General features: G+C 40.4%; 1 protein-coding gene across 2 annotated transcripts in view; it reads right to left on the bottom strand.

Moving 5' to 3' along the window:
• cdhr1a (cadherin-related family member 1a) overlaps positions 1 to 19,201 on the bottom strand; it is a 38,848-nt gene that overhangs the window by 12,521 nt on the left and 7,126 nt on the right. For both annotated transcript variants that reach the window (XM_061936536.2, XM_061937206.1), the window contains exons 8-13: positions 16,079 to 16,222; positions 15,929 to 16,007; positions 14,745 to 14,845; positions 12,672 to 12,875; positions 6,820 to 6,972; positions 6,591 to 6,755 (exon numbers count right to left, since the gene is read on the bottom strand). In XM_061936536.2, coding sequence (XP_061792520.1) covers positions 6,591 to 6,755; positions 6,820 to 6,972; positions 12,672 to 12,875; positions 14,745 to 14,845; positions 15,929 to 16,007; positions 16,079 to 16,222 — 846 coding nt within the window. The remainder of the gene's footprint in view (positions 1 to 6,590; positions 6,756 to 6,819; positions 6,973 to 12,671; positions 12,876 to 14,744; positions 14,846 to 15,928; positions 16,008 to 16,078; positions 16,223 to 19,201) is intronic.

Genomic DNA, 19,201 nt, shown 5'->3' with positions numbered 1-19,201 from the left:
TGTGTTTGTTTGGCATTAAAGGAAACTAACAACTATGAACTAGGTTTACAGCATATGAAATACATTTGGCAACAACATGCACTTTGAGAGTGCAGACAGCCCAATTTTCATCAATTAATATATTCTGTAGACATACCCTCATCCGCGCTCTTTTCCTGAAAGCTGATCTGTCCAGTTTTGGAGTTGATGTCAGCAGGCCAGGGAAGCTAGGGTCGATATTCTTCTCTTGATCATCTTCGGTGGCATAAGGGACGGTGTGAGCCAAGACATCCAGGGGGTTTAGCTCGCTCGTCTGCGGGAACAAACTGCCGCCATTGCTTGCCGTGCTACCGAGGTCCTTTGTCCCTGAATTGCTCACACACTCCGGCAGATTCAATGGGGGTCTGGCGGCAGATTTCTTTGACTTTATCGTTGGAAATGCATCTGCTTTGAGTGTCGCAGGATATCCACACATTCTTGCCATCTCTGTCGTAGCATAGCTTTCGTTGGTAAAGTGTGCGGAACAAACATCCAATTTCTTGCCACTTTCGCATCTTTGGGCCACTGGTGCAACTTGAATCCGTTCCTGTTCGTGTTGTTACACCCTCCGACAACACACCGACGAGGCATGATGTCTCCAAGGTTATGGAAAACAGTCGAAAAAAACGGAAAATAACAGAGCTGATTTGACTCGGTGTTTGAGAAAATGGCGGATTGCTTCCCGATGCGACGCCACGTTGTGACGTCATCGCTCCGAGAGCGAATATTAGAAAGACGTTTAATTCGCCAAAATTCACCCATTTAGAGTTCGGAAATCGGTTAAAAAAATATATGGTCTTTTTTCTGCAACATCAAGGTATATATTGACGCTTACATAGGTCTGGTGATAATGTTCCCCTTTAACCTTGTTGGAGGTACCGAACCCCACCAGTTTCATATGCGCATTCACCGAACCCTTCTTTAGTGAAAAAAAAAAAGTTTTTTTTTTTCAAATTCAAGACAAAGTCATATTTTTTTGGTATGGGGAACATATTCTAAGTAACAAAGACTTAATTTAGAGTTTTTTGGACACTAGGGGAACATATTCTAAGTCAGTGTTTTTCAACTTTTTTGAGCCAAGGCACATTTTTTTGCGTTGAAAAAATCCGGAGACACACCACCAGCAGAAATAGTTAAAAAACGAAACTCAGTTGACAGTAAAAAGTCGTTGTCGCAATTGTCGGATATGAAATCAAACCATAACCATAACCAACCATGCATAACTATAGCAGTCGTCTCAAAGTAGGTGTGCTGTCACGACCTGTCACATCCCGCCCTGACTTATTTTGAGTTTTTCGGTGTTTTCCTGTGTGTAGTGTTTTAGTGCTGGTCTTGCGCTCCTATTTTGGTGTTGATTGTCATGTCATGTACAAATGTACTTTGTGGACGCAGTCTGCTCCACACGCTGTAAGTCTTTGCTGTCATCCAGCATTCTGTTTTTGTTTATTTTGTAGCCAGTTCAGTTTTAGTTTCGTCCTGCATAGCTTTCCCTAAGCTTCAATGCCTTTTCTTAGGGGCACTCACCTTTTGTTTATTTTTGGTTTAAGCATAAGACACCTTTTTACCTGCACGCTGCTTCCCGCTGTTTCCGACATCTACAAAGCAATTAGCTACCTGCTGCCACCTACTGATATGGAAGAGTATTACACGGTTACTCCGCCGAGCTCTAGACAGCACCGACACTCAACAACAACACATCATTTGCAGACTATAATTACTGGTTTGCAAAAAATATTTTTAACCTAAATAGGTGAAATTAGATAATCTCCCACGGCACACCAGACTGTGTCTCATGGCACACTAGTGTGCCGCAACACAGTGGTTGAAAAACACTGTTCTAAGTAACAAAGACTTAATTTTGAGTTATTTGGTTAGGGTTAGGGTTATAATGAGGCCATGCCGAATAAGGCATTAATAAATACTTAATAATGACTAGTTAAGAGCCAATATGTTACTAATTTGCATGTTAATAAGCAACTAATTAATGGTGAATATGCTCCCCATACTAAAGTGTTACCATGTTTTATTACACAAAATGAACCGTGCATGAACATCACCTTGTTCAAAGAAAAAAACCAACACAGTGCATAAACTCACAACAAATTACACATCTGCAAATCAGTCTGACTTCTGCTGTTGCCGTATCCGTAATACACCGATAGGGAGAAGTTTTTATTTACACGATGAGTCGGGTGTGTCTTGACCTCTGCCGAACCCCTGAGCCCGACTCACCGAACCCCTAGGGTTCGATCAAACCCAGGTTAAGAACCACTATGTTATACACTTTTTAAATGTTCTTGTAATCAGACAATACTTTCGGTAAATTAGATGGGTTATCAGAAGGATGACCTGTCAGGTTCAAACATCGATGACATCTATTAATAAACAAGACAAGAAGCAAGGAAATAAACAGAGACAGAATTCAATTTTGCTCAATTTGAGGAGAAACGTGTCGACCTGTAACCTCTTACAGTGCCATCCACGCTCTAACGGGAAAATGGTTCACGTCTCCTCTTTTATTTGGATATTCCCTGTTTACATAACAACAGCTGTTTCTAAAGGAATGGGGTGGGGTATGTAAACAGCCATTGTTTTCGGTCACATTAACACAAAAGAAAAAGATGCCTCGGGCTTGGACTGGTCCTGGATCGAGCTTGGGCAGGTCTTGGATCAAAAATAGATAACCCATCCCGTCTCCTCCCATCATACACAATGGAATTTTACAAACCTTTGGCTTGGTACAACAAAGACAGCCTCTTGTCTGTTCACTGGGAACTCAGATAACGGAAAGTTTTTTGATAATTTACATACAATTTTTCTGACATGACCCTTCTGAAGAAGACTGCAGATGACAGTCGAAACATGTCAGGTAAAAATTCCACCTAATATACCGAAAATATTGTCTGATTGCAAGAACATTTGAAAAGTGTATGAATAAGAAGACATAATGAACCTTTTTAAACAACTTCTTTTGTTATAGTTACAATTTTATTGAATGTCAAAATCTGAGACCATTACGTTTTCGAGTCTTCAATGGCTGTCAAAGTGTACCAACTTGTCGGAATATCTACTCAGATTTCTTCTGTCCAGGTGAGATGCATGATTTATGATCTACAGTATTCAAATCACGAAATGTAAATGGAGTATTGTTGGCACTTTTTGAATGTTCATTTATTGGATTTTATAGGCGAAATAGAGGCACTCCCAATGGCTGCGCTGTAAGCAGACTTGTATTTACAAGTTAGAATGCATAAAATTAAAAAAATCCATCCGTCGTCATGTCTTTCATAATGATTGTGAACAATAGGAAAAATTCCCCCAAAAAGTGTAGTTCCCTTTTAAGTTACAAGCAAACGTTTGGGTTATGAGCCTCCCCACCGCTAGTTGGCGTAGCGAATGTCACAGTGAAACCTGTAAGATCTGACCAAAACACTCCGTCAAGCAATAACTTATAGCTAAAGCTCAACATAACTTTGTTTTTCCAACCATGGGAATGAAGGAAGTGAGTGTGAATAACAGGACTTTAAAAGAAAAAGCAGATGATATTTATTGAATTAAGAAAGAAATCATCAAACACATGACTGTCAGAATAATTGCATCTAAGTTATCACAACACTTTGTGTTTCCATGAGTTCCCGGCGAGCAGCCGAAAGCTGTCTTTGATCTTACCAATCAAAAGGCTTGTAAAACTCCACTGTGTAGGGTGGGAAGCGACATGAAGGTGTCGGTTTCTTTGATGTATTGTAATCCACAGGATTGACCCGAGATCTACAAAGCGGAGAGGAAGCAGGACCTGACCCCCCTCCAGGCACCTTTTATTTGAACTGTTTTGTAACCAAAGGCGACGGCTGTTTACGACCCCCCCTTCCTTTAGAAACAGCTGTTGCCATGTAATAAGGGAAAGTCCAAATAAAAGAGGAGGTGTACAATCTTTCGTCAGAGCGTGGTGGGACACTGAACAAGGGTACATGTCTATGCGTTTCTCCTCAATGAGCCAAATTTAATTCTGTCTCTGTTTAATTCCTTGCTTCTTTGTCTGTTTAATAGATGTCCTCAGTGTTTGGACCTGACAATGACCTGAGCGTGTGAAGCAGATTGAGCGTATGGTCTGCACCATACTGTAGCAGAATGAGTCGATAAAGCCAGCCAAGGGAAAAAAATATATCTTAATGGCAGACATTTAACCATGAAAAGATTGAGAATCTGTTCGTAGTGTGTTACCGCTCTTCAAGGTAAATGTTGTATATTAGTATTACATTACTTCATAAAACTGCAGAAGTTGTTTGAATTACAGTACATTGTATTGCTTTTCATACATTTATCTAAAAGTGTGTTATTCTTTTTAAAGGCATGTACTGGGTGGGTCAAGCGCAACATAAAATTATTTAAATTCATTACAATGGACTACGCTGTTTTGCAATACAAGTTTTTCGAAGTACGAGTTGCATCACGGAACCAATAATAAACTGGACGAATTACCTGGATTGCTAGAAACCAAGTAGTTTGTTATTCCTGTTCGAATTTTTAACAAATACAGGGTACAACTTTTTGTCCTCTTAACATTACCACAATTTGTGTAGTATTACTACTTTTGTTTTTATAATGTAAAAATATTTTTTTTTACTAATTTCTCTACTCAGGGTTAGGGTTAGGGTTTAGGGTTAGGGGTTAGGGTTTAGGGTTAGGGTTTAAGGTTAGGGTTTAGGGCTAGGGTTAGGGTTTAGGGTATAGGGTTAGGGTTAGGGTTAGGGTTAGGGTTAGGGTTTCGGGAGAACATCCGCACCGTAACACAACATAAACACAACAGAACAAATACCCAGAACCCCTTGCAGCACTAACTCTTCCGGGACGCTACAATATACACCCCCTCCGCATTGTTTAATGCATCCAGCGGGGCATCACAACAAAATTAGGCATAATAATGTGTTAATTCCACGACTGTATATATCGGTATTGGTTGATATCGGAATCAGTAATTAAGAGTTGGACAATATCGGAATATCGGATATCGGCAAAAAAGCCATTATTGGATATCCCTAATTACTACTTTTGTTGTTATAATGTAAAAATATTTTTGTTTTACTAAAATCTCTACTTTTTTGTGTCACATTGTTTCTCTTGAAGAAAACCAACATAATACTACAATTAAGGTTTTTTTTTTAATGATGAAGTACACATGTTTGTGTTTAGATAATAATCAAATGAAAAGTGCAATGTAAATAAAAGTTATTAGGGATCGAGTCCCTTTGGGACAGAGGACCCTATTGTAGTTCTGGCGTTTTATTATTATACCGCCGCCTCTTTGAGCTGTAATTTGACCCCCTTAAAATGCTTTAAAACTCACCAAATTGGACAGACTCATCAGGACTGGCGAAAATTGCGATTTAATCAAAAAACCAAACCCCAAAACTCACAATTGTGCTCTAGCGGCCCCTAGGAAGAAAACACAGACACAACTGCCTGTACCTCCCAGTAGGAATGTCGTAGAGACATGAAACAAAAACCACCATGTAGGTCTCACTTAGACCTATATTTCATACACTGACAACCCCCAGCAAAAATCAACAGGAAGTTTGCAATTCCCCCTTCAATACAAAAGTTGTGTAAAAACAGTCACCTATTTTCAAACATTATCTCCTATGAGCGCGTTTGTCGTGTCGGCTTCAAATTAGCACAGGAGAGAGATTGAACCCTTCTGATTAAAAGTTGATGAAAGAGTTTTAATTACTGCTCCGGTTTGGATTTTATGAGCCCTCAAAGTCGGTCCTGTCCATCGCTGCTTGCAGCTTTAATTATTATCATAATCTGAAAGAAAAGATTATTCATATGAAATGACAGCTGGTGTCTACATCAAAGCCAAGATAGCGTCAAATCTAAGGCATGGATTATTTTGTTTATTGGAAGAGGACACCAGCAAAAATGATGTTAAAGCTATAAAAAGAAGGTCTGTTTGATGTCATGGTCACATCATCATGTCATCAGCTAATCTGCTGCATCAGGGAGGCCTGTTCAGTGTCTCTATGTGTGCAAGGTCACTTGTCGGCTGTTCTTTTATCTGATTGAAATTGCCTGGGATCAAGGCAGCGAGCCTTGCTGGTGTTCACGCAACGGGAGGATTTTATGAGCGTGCCTCCCTGCTGCTTTGAGCTCATATGAAGGACAGACGACGGAAAAAGTCCCCAAATCGCTCCCTTTGTGTGATCAGCCACAACAAAGATGTATCCCCAGGACTTGATGAAGACCTAACATGACCTTATATTTTGGTTGTAACACAATATGCCTGCACATATTTAGCACAGCTTTGGAAAAGCGGGGGAAAAAACGGAGGGAATTTGGTGTTACACAACAGAATGAAAGTGATAGCCATCTGGCAGCTTCCCCTGCCTAGCTTTTATCTACATGTTTTCACATATTATCCCTACCTCAGCACCAAACGTCTACATTTAGAGAATTAAAGCCTCTTTCTGGCATTTTGCTCAAATCGAGCATTCCTCTTGAGCTCACAGTGACGTACACTAATGTGTGTGGGTGGGGGATTGTTATATTTTTAGACAGGATGACGGGCGACTCACCAGGACTGACACAACGTTGGAGCCGCCAGGTGAATTCTCTGGGATTCTGGCGATGTAGTAGTCTGAGGAGAATTTGGGCGCGTTGTCATTGGTGTCCAGGAGATGGATGACGATGTCGGCCGTGGAGCTGAACCTCTCCGGCGTGTCGACCTCAACAGCAAGGAGCTAAGACAAAGCGAAGCTCTTTCAGAGTTAGAAAGTGGTTGCTTTGTCACAATTAAACGCACACCTTGTAAGTGAGGAAGTGGTGTTTCTCGTAATCCATGGCTGCAGAATCTTCCACCAATATCGTGACTTGGGCCTCGTTCAGTACCGTCTGTGGGACCACTCGCAGCATCCTTCCAGGCCCGATCAGCTTCAGGTTGAATTTTGCATTGGCTCCCTACATATAAAGTGCACATTTATTAGTGAAAACGACAGTGACAATATTAGGTACATTTGCAAAACTGTAAAATCAAATGTTCAGAGTGGGTCATTAGCGGTGTTGTGATTAAAGCCGTTACTTTCGGCGGTAAATAGTAATCTAACGCGTTTTTTTTGTATTCAGTAACTCAGTTAACGTTACTACATGATGCGTTACTGCGTTATTTTACGTTATTTTTTATGTAGTATCGGCTAGAAACGGAGAAGATCTGAGTGTGTTTTATTGGAGCGCTGCGGAAGAGGCGGCAAGGAAGAGGCACACTCCGTGTAAGTGTGTGTGTGTGGGGGAGGGGGCGTGTCTGTGTTTACTAACAAGACATGGCGAAGCCCGAAGCCGAGTTTCTTAACATGGAGATATTCTCACTACTTTTCTTTTGTCGACCACAAAGAAAAGAACATTTTAGTTAAATGTAAGTTGTGTCTTGGATCAAAGATCCTATCCTAGTAATTCAAATCTGCTGAAACAGCTACAAAAGCAACATGCTTTGACGAAGCTAGTAAAGAGAGACACACTTCACCTCCTAAGCAACAGCGGCTGGATTTTAACGAGGCACTGTGCACTGAAGGTAAACACACTCTGTCAATTCTCTTATATACTGTTGCTTTTTCATTCTAGACTTCTAGAGGGTTTGATTATCACATCACTCTAAATCAGTGGTTCTTAACCTTGTTGGAGGTACCGAACCCCACCTGTTTCATATGCGCATTCACCGAACCCTTCTTTAGTGAAAAATAAAATGTTTTTTTTTTTCAAATTCAAGAAAAAGTCATATGTTTTTTTACTGGTGCACAAAATGAATCGTGCATTAACATCACCTTGTTCAAAGAACAAAACCAACACAGTGCATGAATTCACAACAAATGACACACCTTAAACACATTACCATGTGTGTAAGGTAACAAAACAAGTTGAAAAACGTATTCGGGTGTTACCTTTTAGTGGTCAATTGTACAGAATATGTACTGTACTGTGTAAACTGTACTGTTTCATATAATGTATTCTCATCCTTTGCAATCTGGTAGTAAAGGTTTAAATCGATCAATTAAACAACCTGCAAATCTGATGGAAAATTAGAGGGAACATTGTTTGTGAGTATCCATAATACGCTGATAGGGAGAAGTTTTTATTTACACGATACGTCAGATGTGTCTTTACCTCTGTGGCGGAGGCTCCACAGAACCCCTGAGGCCGACTCAACGAACCCCTAGGGTTCGACCGAACCCAGGTTAAGAACCACTGCTCTAAATGTATAGACTATAAAGTTCACAAACATAAAGAGGGATGCTAGTGGGCCAGGCCAATCTTTCCTTATCTCTAAACTAAAACTGGGGAAATGTGTAGAGTGCTCTGGGCTTCAGACATGATTTTATTTCAGCATTCCTTGAGAGAAAAAAAACGCCTGGTTAGGAGGCTTTGTGTATGTAGTGTGTGCCTTCCTTGGTTTACAGCTATGTTGTTATTATGCTGTTTGTTACTTATGTATGTTATGTTACAGCTATTTAAAATAGTTTTGTTAATTTGTTCTGGCCTGAAACAAATTGGCCCTTTGAAACATATCTTTGTCTTTGTGTGTTGTATGTAGACCACATTGCTTAGCAGAGTTCAGTGATGCAAATGCATGTCAAGTTGATCAACAGATTGTATTATTCTCCAGTGCAATAACAATACTGAAATGAAGGCTAAAAGGGCATTAATGGAAGCTTTAAAACAAATTAAAAATTAAAATATATGTACAAGTAACTAAAAGGTTACTTTTCACAGTAACGCATTGCATTTTGGTAAGTAACTGAGTTAGTAACAGAGTTACTTTTGAAATAAAGTAACTAGTAACTGTAACTAACCCAACACTGGCCATTAGTTATTGCAACAATTACATTGTGATAGTTAATTATCTGTCTTTAGTCTACAGTACAATAACAAAATGCTCACCTGTACTCGTCATACTTGTAGTCATACTTATACATCAATGCATGAAAACATTCATTATATTGAATTATACACACACGTTACACACAAGGGCCCTGATCTACTAAGACCTCAATACCATGTGCTAAACAGCGTGTGCCATCTATAAAATACTACGTACTATTAGTGGACGTCTTGCGTGCCATCTACTAACATTGCACATCCTATTCATAAATGATGCAGATCGCTTTATTTAAATTCGGTTTTTGAAAGGATTACGCAGCTCTTCACCACGGAGACACTTGATCGTTTACTGCACAATAATGTTATCATGCTCCTTCCTACCTGTTGCATTTTTCATGAGACCCACTATTTCTTAAATATTTTTTTAGCGCTGATGGTGCACAGGGGAGAGGTTGCACTTACTGTGTTCAAGTTGCAAAAAAATAAAAAGTGCACACTTCAAGAAGTTTTTCTCATATAGGATGTTAATAGTATACATTCTTTGTGAAAATACAAACGGTATTAAACAATTATATACTATATGACACCAGAACGCTTCAATTGAATTCATTTTAATCAGCTCGAAAATTATAAAATGATAATGCTGAATAGACAACACAGTATGTCTAATATTTTTTTTAATTTTTGACAGTTAAAATATGTTGACACCCACGTAGGACGGAGGATTCTCTGTCCTTCATCTGTCTTTACTTTCTTCATCAACGGCACAGCGGTGGAGATAGTAAGCAGCACCAAGTTCCTGGGGGTGCAGATAACTGGTCCCTGCACACCGGGGCTCTTGTAAAAAGAGCTCAGCAGCGCATGCACTTTTTGCATGGGATGAAAAGAGCACATCTCCCTCCCCCCATTCTCAGCACATTCTACAGAAGCACTATAGAGAGTCTGCTAACCAACAGCATCTCTGTCTGGACTGGAGCCTGCAATGCCTCAGACTGGAAGTCTCTCCAGAGAGTGGTGAGGACGGCGGAAAAGATCATCAGGACTCCTCTTCCTCCTATCCAGGAGATCGCAAAAAGCCGCTGCCTGACCAGGGCTCAGAAAATCTGCAAAGACTCCTCCCACCCCCACCAAGGACTGTTTTCACTGCTGGACTCTAGAAAGAGGTTCCGCAGCCTCCGAAGCAGAACCTCCAGGTTCTGTAACAGCTTCTTCCCTCAGGCCGTAAGACTCTTGAACGCATCATAATTAAATTATCCCCTCAACTCCCCCCAAAATGGATTATCTCGCTGGAATAAAAAAGACAATATAACATACATCCATAAACTTGGAAGCATGTGAAAAAGTGCAATATATTTATCTGTACAGAAATCTATTTACTTATATAGATATATTTATATATATTTATTTATTTTATATATATATTATATATATTATTTATATATATTTATTTATTTATATATGCACCTTATTGCTTTTTTATCCTGCACTGCCATGAGCTTATGTAACGAAATTGCGTTCTTATCTGTGCTGTAAAGTTCAAATTTGAATGACAATAAAAAGGAAGTCTAAGTCTAAGTCCAAGTCTAAGTTTTTATGTTCAGCACCTTCTTTCTTACAGACGTGAGAGTAACGTGTGTCGGTTCGCACGTACTTTTCAGATGTGTTCGATAAAGGCGCAAATTAGTGCTCGCAAAATGGTCATCTGTAGAGATGTCCGATAATGGCTTTTTTGCCGATATCCGATATACTGATATTGTCCAACTCTTAATTACCGATTCCGATATCAACCGATACCGATATATACGGTCGTGGAATTAACACATTTCTTCTCCCTGCTTGCTCTCTTTGTTTTGTCTTGTCTACACTTTTTTGAAGCCTCTTTCTTTGCACTGTCCTCCAAATCCCTCAAGGACACCTCAACGATTGACGCCCTCTGTTGCGAGTTGTCGTGATTAAATGTAACGTGTTTATGTGTGCATGGCATGGAGGGTTTTTTTTCCCACTCCAGACTTGGCCCCCTTAGGAGCTCAGTCTAGATTGTATTGTTTTACTCATCTTCTTCCCCAGCGTTTTACCTTTTCCCCACCTTTTATGGGACGCGTCGTGGCGACCCATCAGCGTTCCTGTTCTGTAACCCTGTACACTGTTTGTTTGTCTAATCTTGAACGGGTTTGTACTGAAAACAAAGTTTCATTGTACTTGTTGCAATGACAATAAAGTCCTATCCTATCCCATCCTATCCTATCCTATCCTAAAGTCAATGTAGGACTTTTTCAGATTACAGATTTTTCTAATATATTGCCCTCCATTGTACATAGCTAGAGAAGGTAACCAGTGTATGTATTATAAACAACTGATATTGTCTTTAAGGCATATTTCTCATTAATGTTACTGTTATACATGAATTGTGTTAGTGTAAATAATGAAGTGTCTCGTGTATGAAAAAGAAAATACGTAAATACATTCTGTGTATGCAATTTAATCCATGTAGTAAAATAGGCATTTCAATTACTCTGAAAGCATTGTGTACTATCGGTTAATGCATTCCAGGAATCAATGGATTTGGTAACACATCAAAGCCGAAGTGAGTTGTTTCAAAAAATAATAATGATACGATGTAAATGTCAGCCATTTAAAAAGGTTTGCGGAATCTAAAAAGGGCTCATTTAACTTTTATGTTGTGTGCTTTAATTTTGTTGTATAAAGATCTGCAGTCATTAAGGCAGCCTCAAAGTCGTCTCATAGCCTGCAATGTCACAATGTAAATCCCATAGGGGTGATGAAAGGATGGTTAGCGCCTGAGAGCTGCAGCCAACCACCATGACCCCGCACTCCCTTCCCTCTGTTGCTAGATATCTCGAGATGTATGTTGTAATATGTATATGTCCTTTGCTATAGAGTTTTTTCCCCACTCCAGACTGGACCCCCTTAGGAGCCCAGTCTAGATTGTATTTATTTACTCATCCTTCCCCAGCGTTTTACCTTTTTCCCCATATTTTACGGGACGCCTCGTGGCGATCCATCAGCGTTCCTGTTCTGTAAACCTGTACACTGTTTGTTTGTCTAATCTTGAACGGGTTTGTACTGAAAACAAAGTTTCGTTGTACTTGTTGCAATGACAATAAAGTCCTATCCTATCTTATCCTATCCTATCCTATCCTATCCTATCCTATCCTAAAGTCAATGTAGGACTTTTTCAGATTATAGATTTTTCTAATATATTGCCCTCCATTGTACATAGCTAGAGAAAGTAACCAGTGTATGTATTATAAACAACTGATATTGTCTTTAAGGCATATTTCTCATTAATGTTACTGTTATACATGAATTGTGAAAGTGTACCTAATGAAGTGTCTCGTGTACGAAAAAAAAATACGTAAATACATTCTGTGTATGCAATTTAATCCATGTAGTAAAACAGGCATTTCAATTACTCTGAAAGCATTGTGTACTATCGGTTAATGCATTCCAGGAATCAATAGATTTGGTGATACATCAAAGCCGAAGTGAGTCGTTTCAAAAAATAATAATGACATGACGTAAATGTCAACCATTTAAAAAGGTTTGCGAAATCTAAAAAATGGCTCATTTAAGTTTTATGTTGTGTACTTTAATTTTGTAGTAGAAAAATCTGCAGTTGTTAAGGCAGCCTCAAAGTCGTCTCATAGCCTGAAAGGTCACAATGTTGCAAGCTACAAATCCACTCCTCATTAGTTAAGTGGGGAAACGTGGACATGTGGAGTGTGACGTAACATCAAAAGTGTTGCCTCTCTGTGTGTGTCGCTCACCTGATCGGAGTCATTCACTGTGATTTTCAGCCCCCGGAGTATCTCCCCTTCCGGGGGGTGCTCGTACATGGTCAGCTCAAACATGCTTTGGGTGCCGTTCTCACCGTAGAAAGTCGGCGGGTTGTTATTCAGGTCCACCACACGGATCACCACCGTGGTCACCCCGTAGTCCAGGAGTCTGCCTCTTGGACTCACTTCGGATGCCTGGAGAGTGAAGTTCAAATGAGGCCATTTTGCACATCAGCATACTGTTAGAATATCCATCCATCCATCCATCTTCTTCCGCTTATCCGAGGTCGGGTCGCGGGGGCAGCAGCCGAAGCAGGGAAGCCCAGACTTCCCTCTCCCCAGCCACTTCGTCCAGCTCTTCCTGTGGGACCCCGAGGCGTTCCCAGGCCAGCCGGGAGACAGTCTTCCCAACGTGTCCTGGGTCTTCCCCGCGGCCTCCTACCGGTCGGACGTGCCATAAACACCTCCCTAGTGAGGCGTTCGGGTGGTATCCTGACCAGATGCCCGAACCACCTCATCTGGCTCCTCTCGATGTGGAGGAGCAGCGGCTTTACTTTGAGCTCCCCCCGGATGGCAGAGCTTCTCACCCTATCTCTAAGGGAGAGCCCCGCCATCCGGCGGAGGAAACTCATTTCGGCCGCTTGTACCCGTGATCTTGTCCTTTCGGTCATAACCCAAAGCTCATGACCATAGGTGAGGATGGGAACGTAGATCGACCGGTAAATTGAGAGCTTTGCCTTCCGGCTCAGCTCCTTCTTCACCACAACGGATCGATACAGCGTCCGCATTACTGAAGACGCCGCACCGATCCGCCTGTCGATCTCACGATCCACTCTTCCCTCACTCGTGAACAAGACTCCGAGGTACTTGAACTCCTCCACTTGGGGCAAGATCTCCTCCCCAACCCAGAGATGGCACTCCACCCTTTTCCGGGCGAGAACCATGGACTCGGACTTGGAGGTGCTGATTCTCATCCTAGTCGCTTCACACTCGGCTGCGAACCGATCCAGTGAGAGCTGAAGATCCTGGCCAGATGAAGCCATCAGGACCACGTCATCTGCAAAAAGCAGAGACCTAATCCTGCAGCCACCAAACCAGATCCCCTCAACGCCTTGACTGCGCCTAGAAATTCTGTCCATAAAAGTCATGAACAGAATCGGTGACAAAGGGCAGCCTTGGCGGAGTCCAACCCTCACTGGAAACGTGTCCGACTTACTGCCGGCAATGCGGACCAAGCTCTGGCACTGAGCATACAGGGAGCGGACTGCCACAATCAGACAGTCCGATACCCCATACTCTCTGAGCACTCCCCACAGGACTTCCCGAGGGACACGGTCGAATGCCTTCTCCAAGTCCACAAAACACATGTAGACTGGTTGGGCAAACTCCCATGCACCCTCAAGGACCCTGTTAGAATAATTGTTTCTAAATCATCACAACAAACTTTGTGTTACATTGAGGGCCTGGTGAGAAGACAAAAGCTGTCTTTGAAACCTACCAAGAGTAAGGCTCGTAAAACTCCACTGTGTAGGGGGGGAAAGCAAGATGAAGGTGTTCCTGTGTTCTTTCATGTATGGTAATTAACAGAAAGATATTGTTCTAACCCAAGGACTTCAAAGCGGAGAGAAGACAGGATCTGCCCAATTTCCAGACGACCTCTTTTTGAACTTTCTTTTTGAACTGGTTTACGAACATCTTTTTGAACTATTTTATGGACCTCTTTTGGAACTATTTTACAAACTCTTTTTGAACTGACCTTTTCTGTGAATTGTTTACGACCTTTTCTGTGAACTTTTTGCGACCTTTGTCCTTTGAAAATAGCGGTGGCCATGTGGTCGGGGAGGGTCCAAAATAAAAGAAGGAGGCGTGCAATCTTTTGGCAGAGCGTGCTGATATAATGTGCAAGGGTACAGTGTACAGACGACTCTCCTCAATATTTAGTCCAAATTGAATTCTGTCTCTGTTTAATTCTTTGCCTTTTGTCTTGTTTAATAGATGTCATCAGTGTTTGAACCTGACACATACCGTTATTATTCATCCAATTTGTACAGTTTAAATACATACCTTGACTTTAATGTTAAAGATTTCTCTCTTGAGATAAATGGGACTTGTCAGCAGGGTGATGAGGCCACTTGTCTCGTTGATGCTAAAAACTCCATCATCCCCTATAAAGAGAAGCAACAAGAGTGAACAAAACATCTAAATCAAGCAAATTACTAGAGATGTCCGATAATGGCTTTTTTGCCGATATCCAATATTTCGATATAGTCCAACTCTTAATTACCGATTCCGATATCAACCGATACCGATATATACAGTCGTGGAATTAACACATTATTATGCCTAATTTTGTTGTGATGCCCCGCTGGATGCATTAAACAATGTAACAAGGTTTTCCAACATAAATCAACTCAAGTTATGGGAAAAAAATGCCAACATGGCCATATTTATTATTGAAGTCACAAAGTGCATTATTTTTTTTAACATGCTTCAAAACAGCAGCTTGGAATTTGGGACATTCTCTTCCTGAGAGAGCATGAGGAGGTGGAGGTGGGCGGGGTTGGGGGGGCACGGTTTAGGTGTGAGGGGGGGGATAGGGGGTTGTGGGGGGTGTATATTGTAGCGTCCCGGAAGAGTTAGTGCTGCAAGGTATTTGTTCTGTTGTGTTTATGTTGCGTTACGGTGCGGATGTTCTCCCAAAATGTGTTTGTCATTCTTGTTTGGTGTGGGTTCACAGTGTGGGTCATATTTGTAACAGTGTTAAAGTTGTTTACACGGCCACCCTCAGTGTGACCTGTATGGCTGTTGACCAAGAAGAAGTACACAGCGGCGTTTTAAAAAGTCATAAATTTTACTTTTTGAAACCGATATCGATAATTTTTAAACCGATACCGATAATTTCCGATATTACATTTTAAAGCATTTATCGGCCGATAATATCGGCAGTCCGATATTATCAGACATCCCTACAAATTACCCCAAAAATTTGTTTGAACAATTCGTATTTTTGAAGCTGTTTAATTCAGACATTATGCTTCTATTGAATGAGCGCAAAAAGACAACGACCTCACTGTTTGAGTGGAGATCTCCATCGTAAATGAAGTACAATTTGAATCATACTAGTCAAAGTAGTAGCTCTCATAGTGATTGAAGTTGGAGACCTCTGATCTAAATTACAGTATATTCCGTCCTGCATTTTTTACAATGCATTATTCATATTAATTGGATCATTTGAGCGATATGCTTACCCTCGTCGAAAGAATAACGAATTGGATTTGGGTTCCCCACATCCCCATCTTTGGCCACAACTGTGAATATCTCAGAACCCTGGGAAAACGCAGTAAGATATCACAAATACAATAAAACGAACTACATAAGGGAAATAGCTGTTTACTCACCGGCGTCGACACTTCGTAAACGTAGCCAAAGTAAGGCGTGCCGATAAAAGATGGCGGCGTGTCCTGTTCGTCTATCACATTAATTGTCAGGGTCGCAGAGGAGGACAAAAACTGCTCTTTGTCATTGAAATTACCTCCCCCATCCTGCAAAAAAAGTAATATAAAGTTAATTTTTTTTTGTTAAAGAATACAACAGATCAGTGGTAAATACAAGTTTGTATTTAAAATATATATATATTTGTATAATTTTTCATGATAACTACTTGATAAGAATAAAAGTATTTAAATATACAGTACATGCCAAAAGTTTCATTCAATGTGTTTTTATGACTATTTACATTGTAGATTGTCACTGAAGGCATCAAAACTATGAATGAACACATGTGGAGTTATGTACTTAGCAAAAAAAGGTGAAATATCTGAAAACATTTCTTCAAAATAGCCACCCTTTTCTCTGATTACTGCATTGCACACTCTTGGCATTCTCTCGATGAGCTTCAAGCCCACCTGTGAAGTGAAAACCATTTCAGGTGACTACCTCTTGAAGCTCATGGAGAGAATGCCAAGAGTGTGCAAAGCAGTAATCAGAGCAAAAGGTGGCTATTTTGAAGAAACTAGAATATATGTTTTCAGTTATTTCAACTTTTTTGTTAAGTGCACAACTCCACATGTGTTCATTCATAGTTTTGATGCCTTCAGTGACAATCTACAATGTAAATAGTCATGAAAAGAAAGAAAATGCATTGAATGAGAAGGTGTGTCCAAACTTTTGGCCTGTACTGTATGAATTAATTCGTCCTACATTGTTTATACAAATTGCTCATACAGTGTAATAATTATTGTTACCTGTAGTAATGCCACTATAATACAACATTTGTATAATCCTTAAACAAAGTAACAGTGAAACTCAATGTATTAATCACTGAATGGAGAACTGGGGGTAGGATTAAATAAATTATCTTCTTCCCACTCCCTTTCAGGCAAAACTGGACAATTACCTTTTGCATTATGTTAATTTTTATTATTATGTATTGTCGACCTTGTACTTTATTTTTTATTAAATGTCATTGCCTGAAATAAATGAATAAATGAAAAAAAAAAAAAAAAAAAGAATGAATGTGTATTACGCGTAAATATAAATATGTAGATGATGCATCTAAAAAAACAGACAAAAACTGTCTTTGAAACCTACCAAGAGTAAGGCTCGTAAAACTCCACTGTGTGGGGGGGGGGGGGGTATTGTTCTAACCCAAGGACTTCAAAGCGGAGAGATGACAGGATCTGCCCAATTTCCAGACGACCTCTTTTTGAAGTATTTTACAAACTCTTTTTGAACTATTTTATGGACCTCTTTTTGAAGTATTTTACAAACTCTTTTTGAACTGACCTTTTCTGTGAATTGTTTACGACCTTTTCTGTAAACTTTTTGCGACCTTTGTCCTTTGGTGGCCATGTGGTCGGGGAGGGTCCAAAATAAAAGAAGGAGGCATGCAATCTTTTGGCAGAGTGTGCTGAGATACTGTTCAAGGGTACAGTGTACAGACGACTCTCCTCAATATTGAGTCCAAATTGAATTCTGTTTCTGTTTAATTCTTTGCCTCTTGTCTTGTTTAATAGATGTCAACAGCGTTTGAACCTGACACAGTGTGTCTGAGAATGTGTGTATTTCTGCAATAATTGTATTGTATTATTGCATACAAACCTCGTTTCCATATGAGTTGGGAAATTGTGTTAGAAGTAAATATAAACGGAATACAATGATTTGCAAATCATTTTCAACCCATATTCAATTGAATGCACTACAAAGACAAGATATTTGATGTTCAAACTCATAAACTTTATTTTTTTTTTGCAAATAATAATTAACTTAGAATTTCATGGCTGCAACATGTGCCAAAGTAGTTGGGAAAGGGCATGTTCACCACTGTGTTACATCACTTTTTCTTTTAACAACACTCAGTAAACGTTTGGGAACGGAGGAGACACATTTTTTAAGCTTCTCAGGCGGAATTCTTTCCCATTCTTGCTTGATGTACAGCTTAAGTTGTTCAACAGTCTGGGGGTCTCCGTTGTGGTATTTTAGGCTTCATAATGCGCCACACATTTTCAATGGGAGACAGGTCTAGACTACAGGCAGGCCAGTCTAGTACCCACACTCTTTCACTATGAAGCCACGTTGATGTAACACGTGGCTTGGCATTGTCTTGATGAAATAAGCAGGGGCGTCCATGATAACGTTGCTTGGATGGCAACAAATGTTGCTCCAAAACCTGTATGTACCTTTCAGCATTAATGGCGCCTTCACAGATGTGTAAGTTACCCATGTCTTGGGCACTAATACACCCTCATACCATCACAGATGCTAGCTTTTCAACTTTGAGCCTATAACAATCCGGATGGTTCTTTTCCTCTTTGGTCCGGAGGACACGACGTCCACAGTTTCCAAAAACAATTTGAAATGTGGACTCGTCAGACCAGAGAACACTTTTCCACTTTGTATCAGTCCATCTTAGATGAGCTCAGGCCCAGCGAAACCGACGGCGCTTCTGGGTGTTGTTGATAAACGGTTTTCGCCTTGCATAGGAGAGTTTTAACTTGCACTTACAGGTGTAGCGACCAACTGTAGTTACTGACAGTGGGTTTCTGAAGTGTTCCTGGGCCCATGTGGTGATATCCTTTACACACTGATATCGCTTGTTGATGCAGTACAGCCTGAGGGATCGAAGGTCACGGGCTTAGCTGCTTACGTGCAGTGATTTCTCCAGATTCTCTGAACCCTTTGATGATATTACGGACGGTAGATGGTGAAATCCCTAAATTCCTTGCAATAGCTGGTTGAGAAAGGTTTTTCTTAAACTGTTTAACAATTTGCTCATGCATTTGTTGACAAAATGGTGACCCTCGCCCCATCCTTGTTTGTGAATGACTGAGCATTTCATTGAATCTACTTTTATACTCAATCATGGCACCCACCTGTTCCCAATTAGCCTGCACACCTGTGGAATGTTCCAAATAAGTGTTTGATGAGCATTCATCAACTTTATCAGTATTTATTGCCACCTTTCCCAACGTCTTTGTCACGTGTTGCTGGCATCAAATTCTAAAGTTAATGATTATTTACAA

Source organism: Nerophis lumbriciformis, linkage group LG02 (assembly GCF_033978685.3).
Source record: "Nerophis lumbriciformis linkage group LG02, RoL_Nlum_v2.1, whole genome shotgun sequence".
NCBI lineage: Eukaryota > Metazoa > Chordata > Actinopteri > Syngnathiformes > Syngnathidae > Nerophis > Nerophis lumbriciformis.
This window is presented reverse-complemented; position numbering and strand designations above follow the sequence as displayed.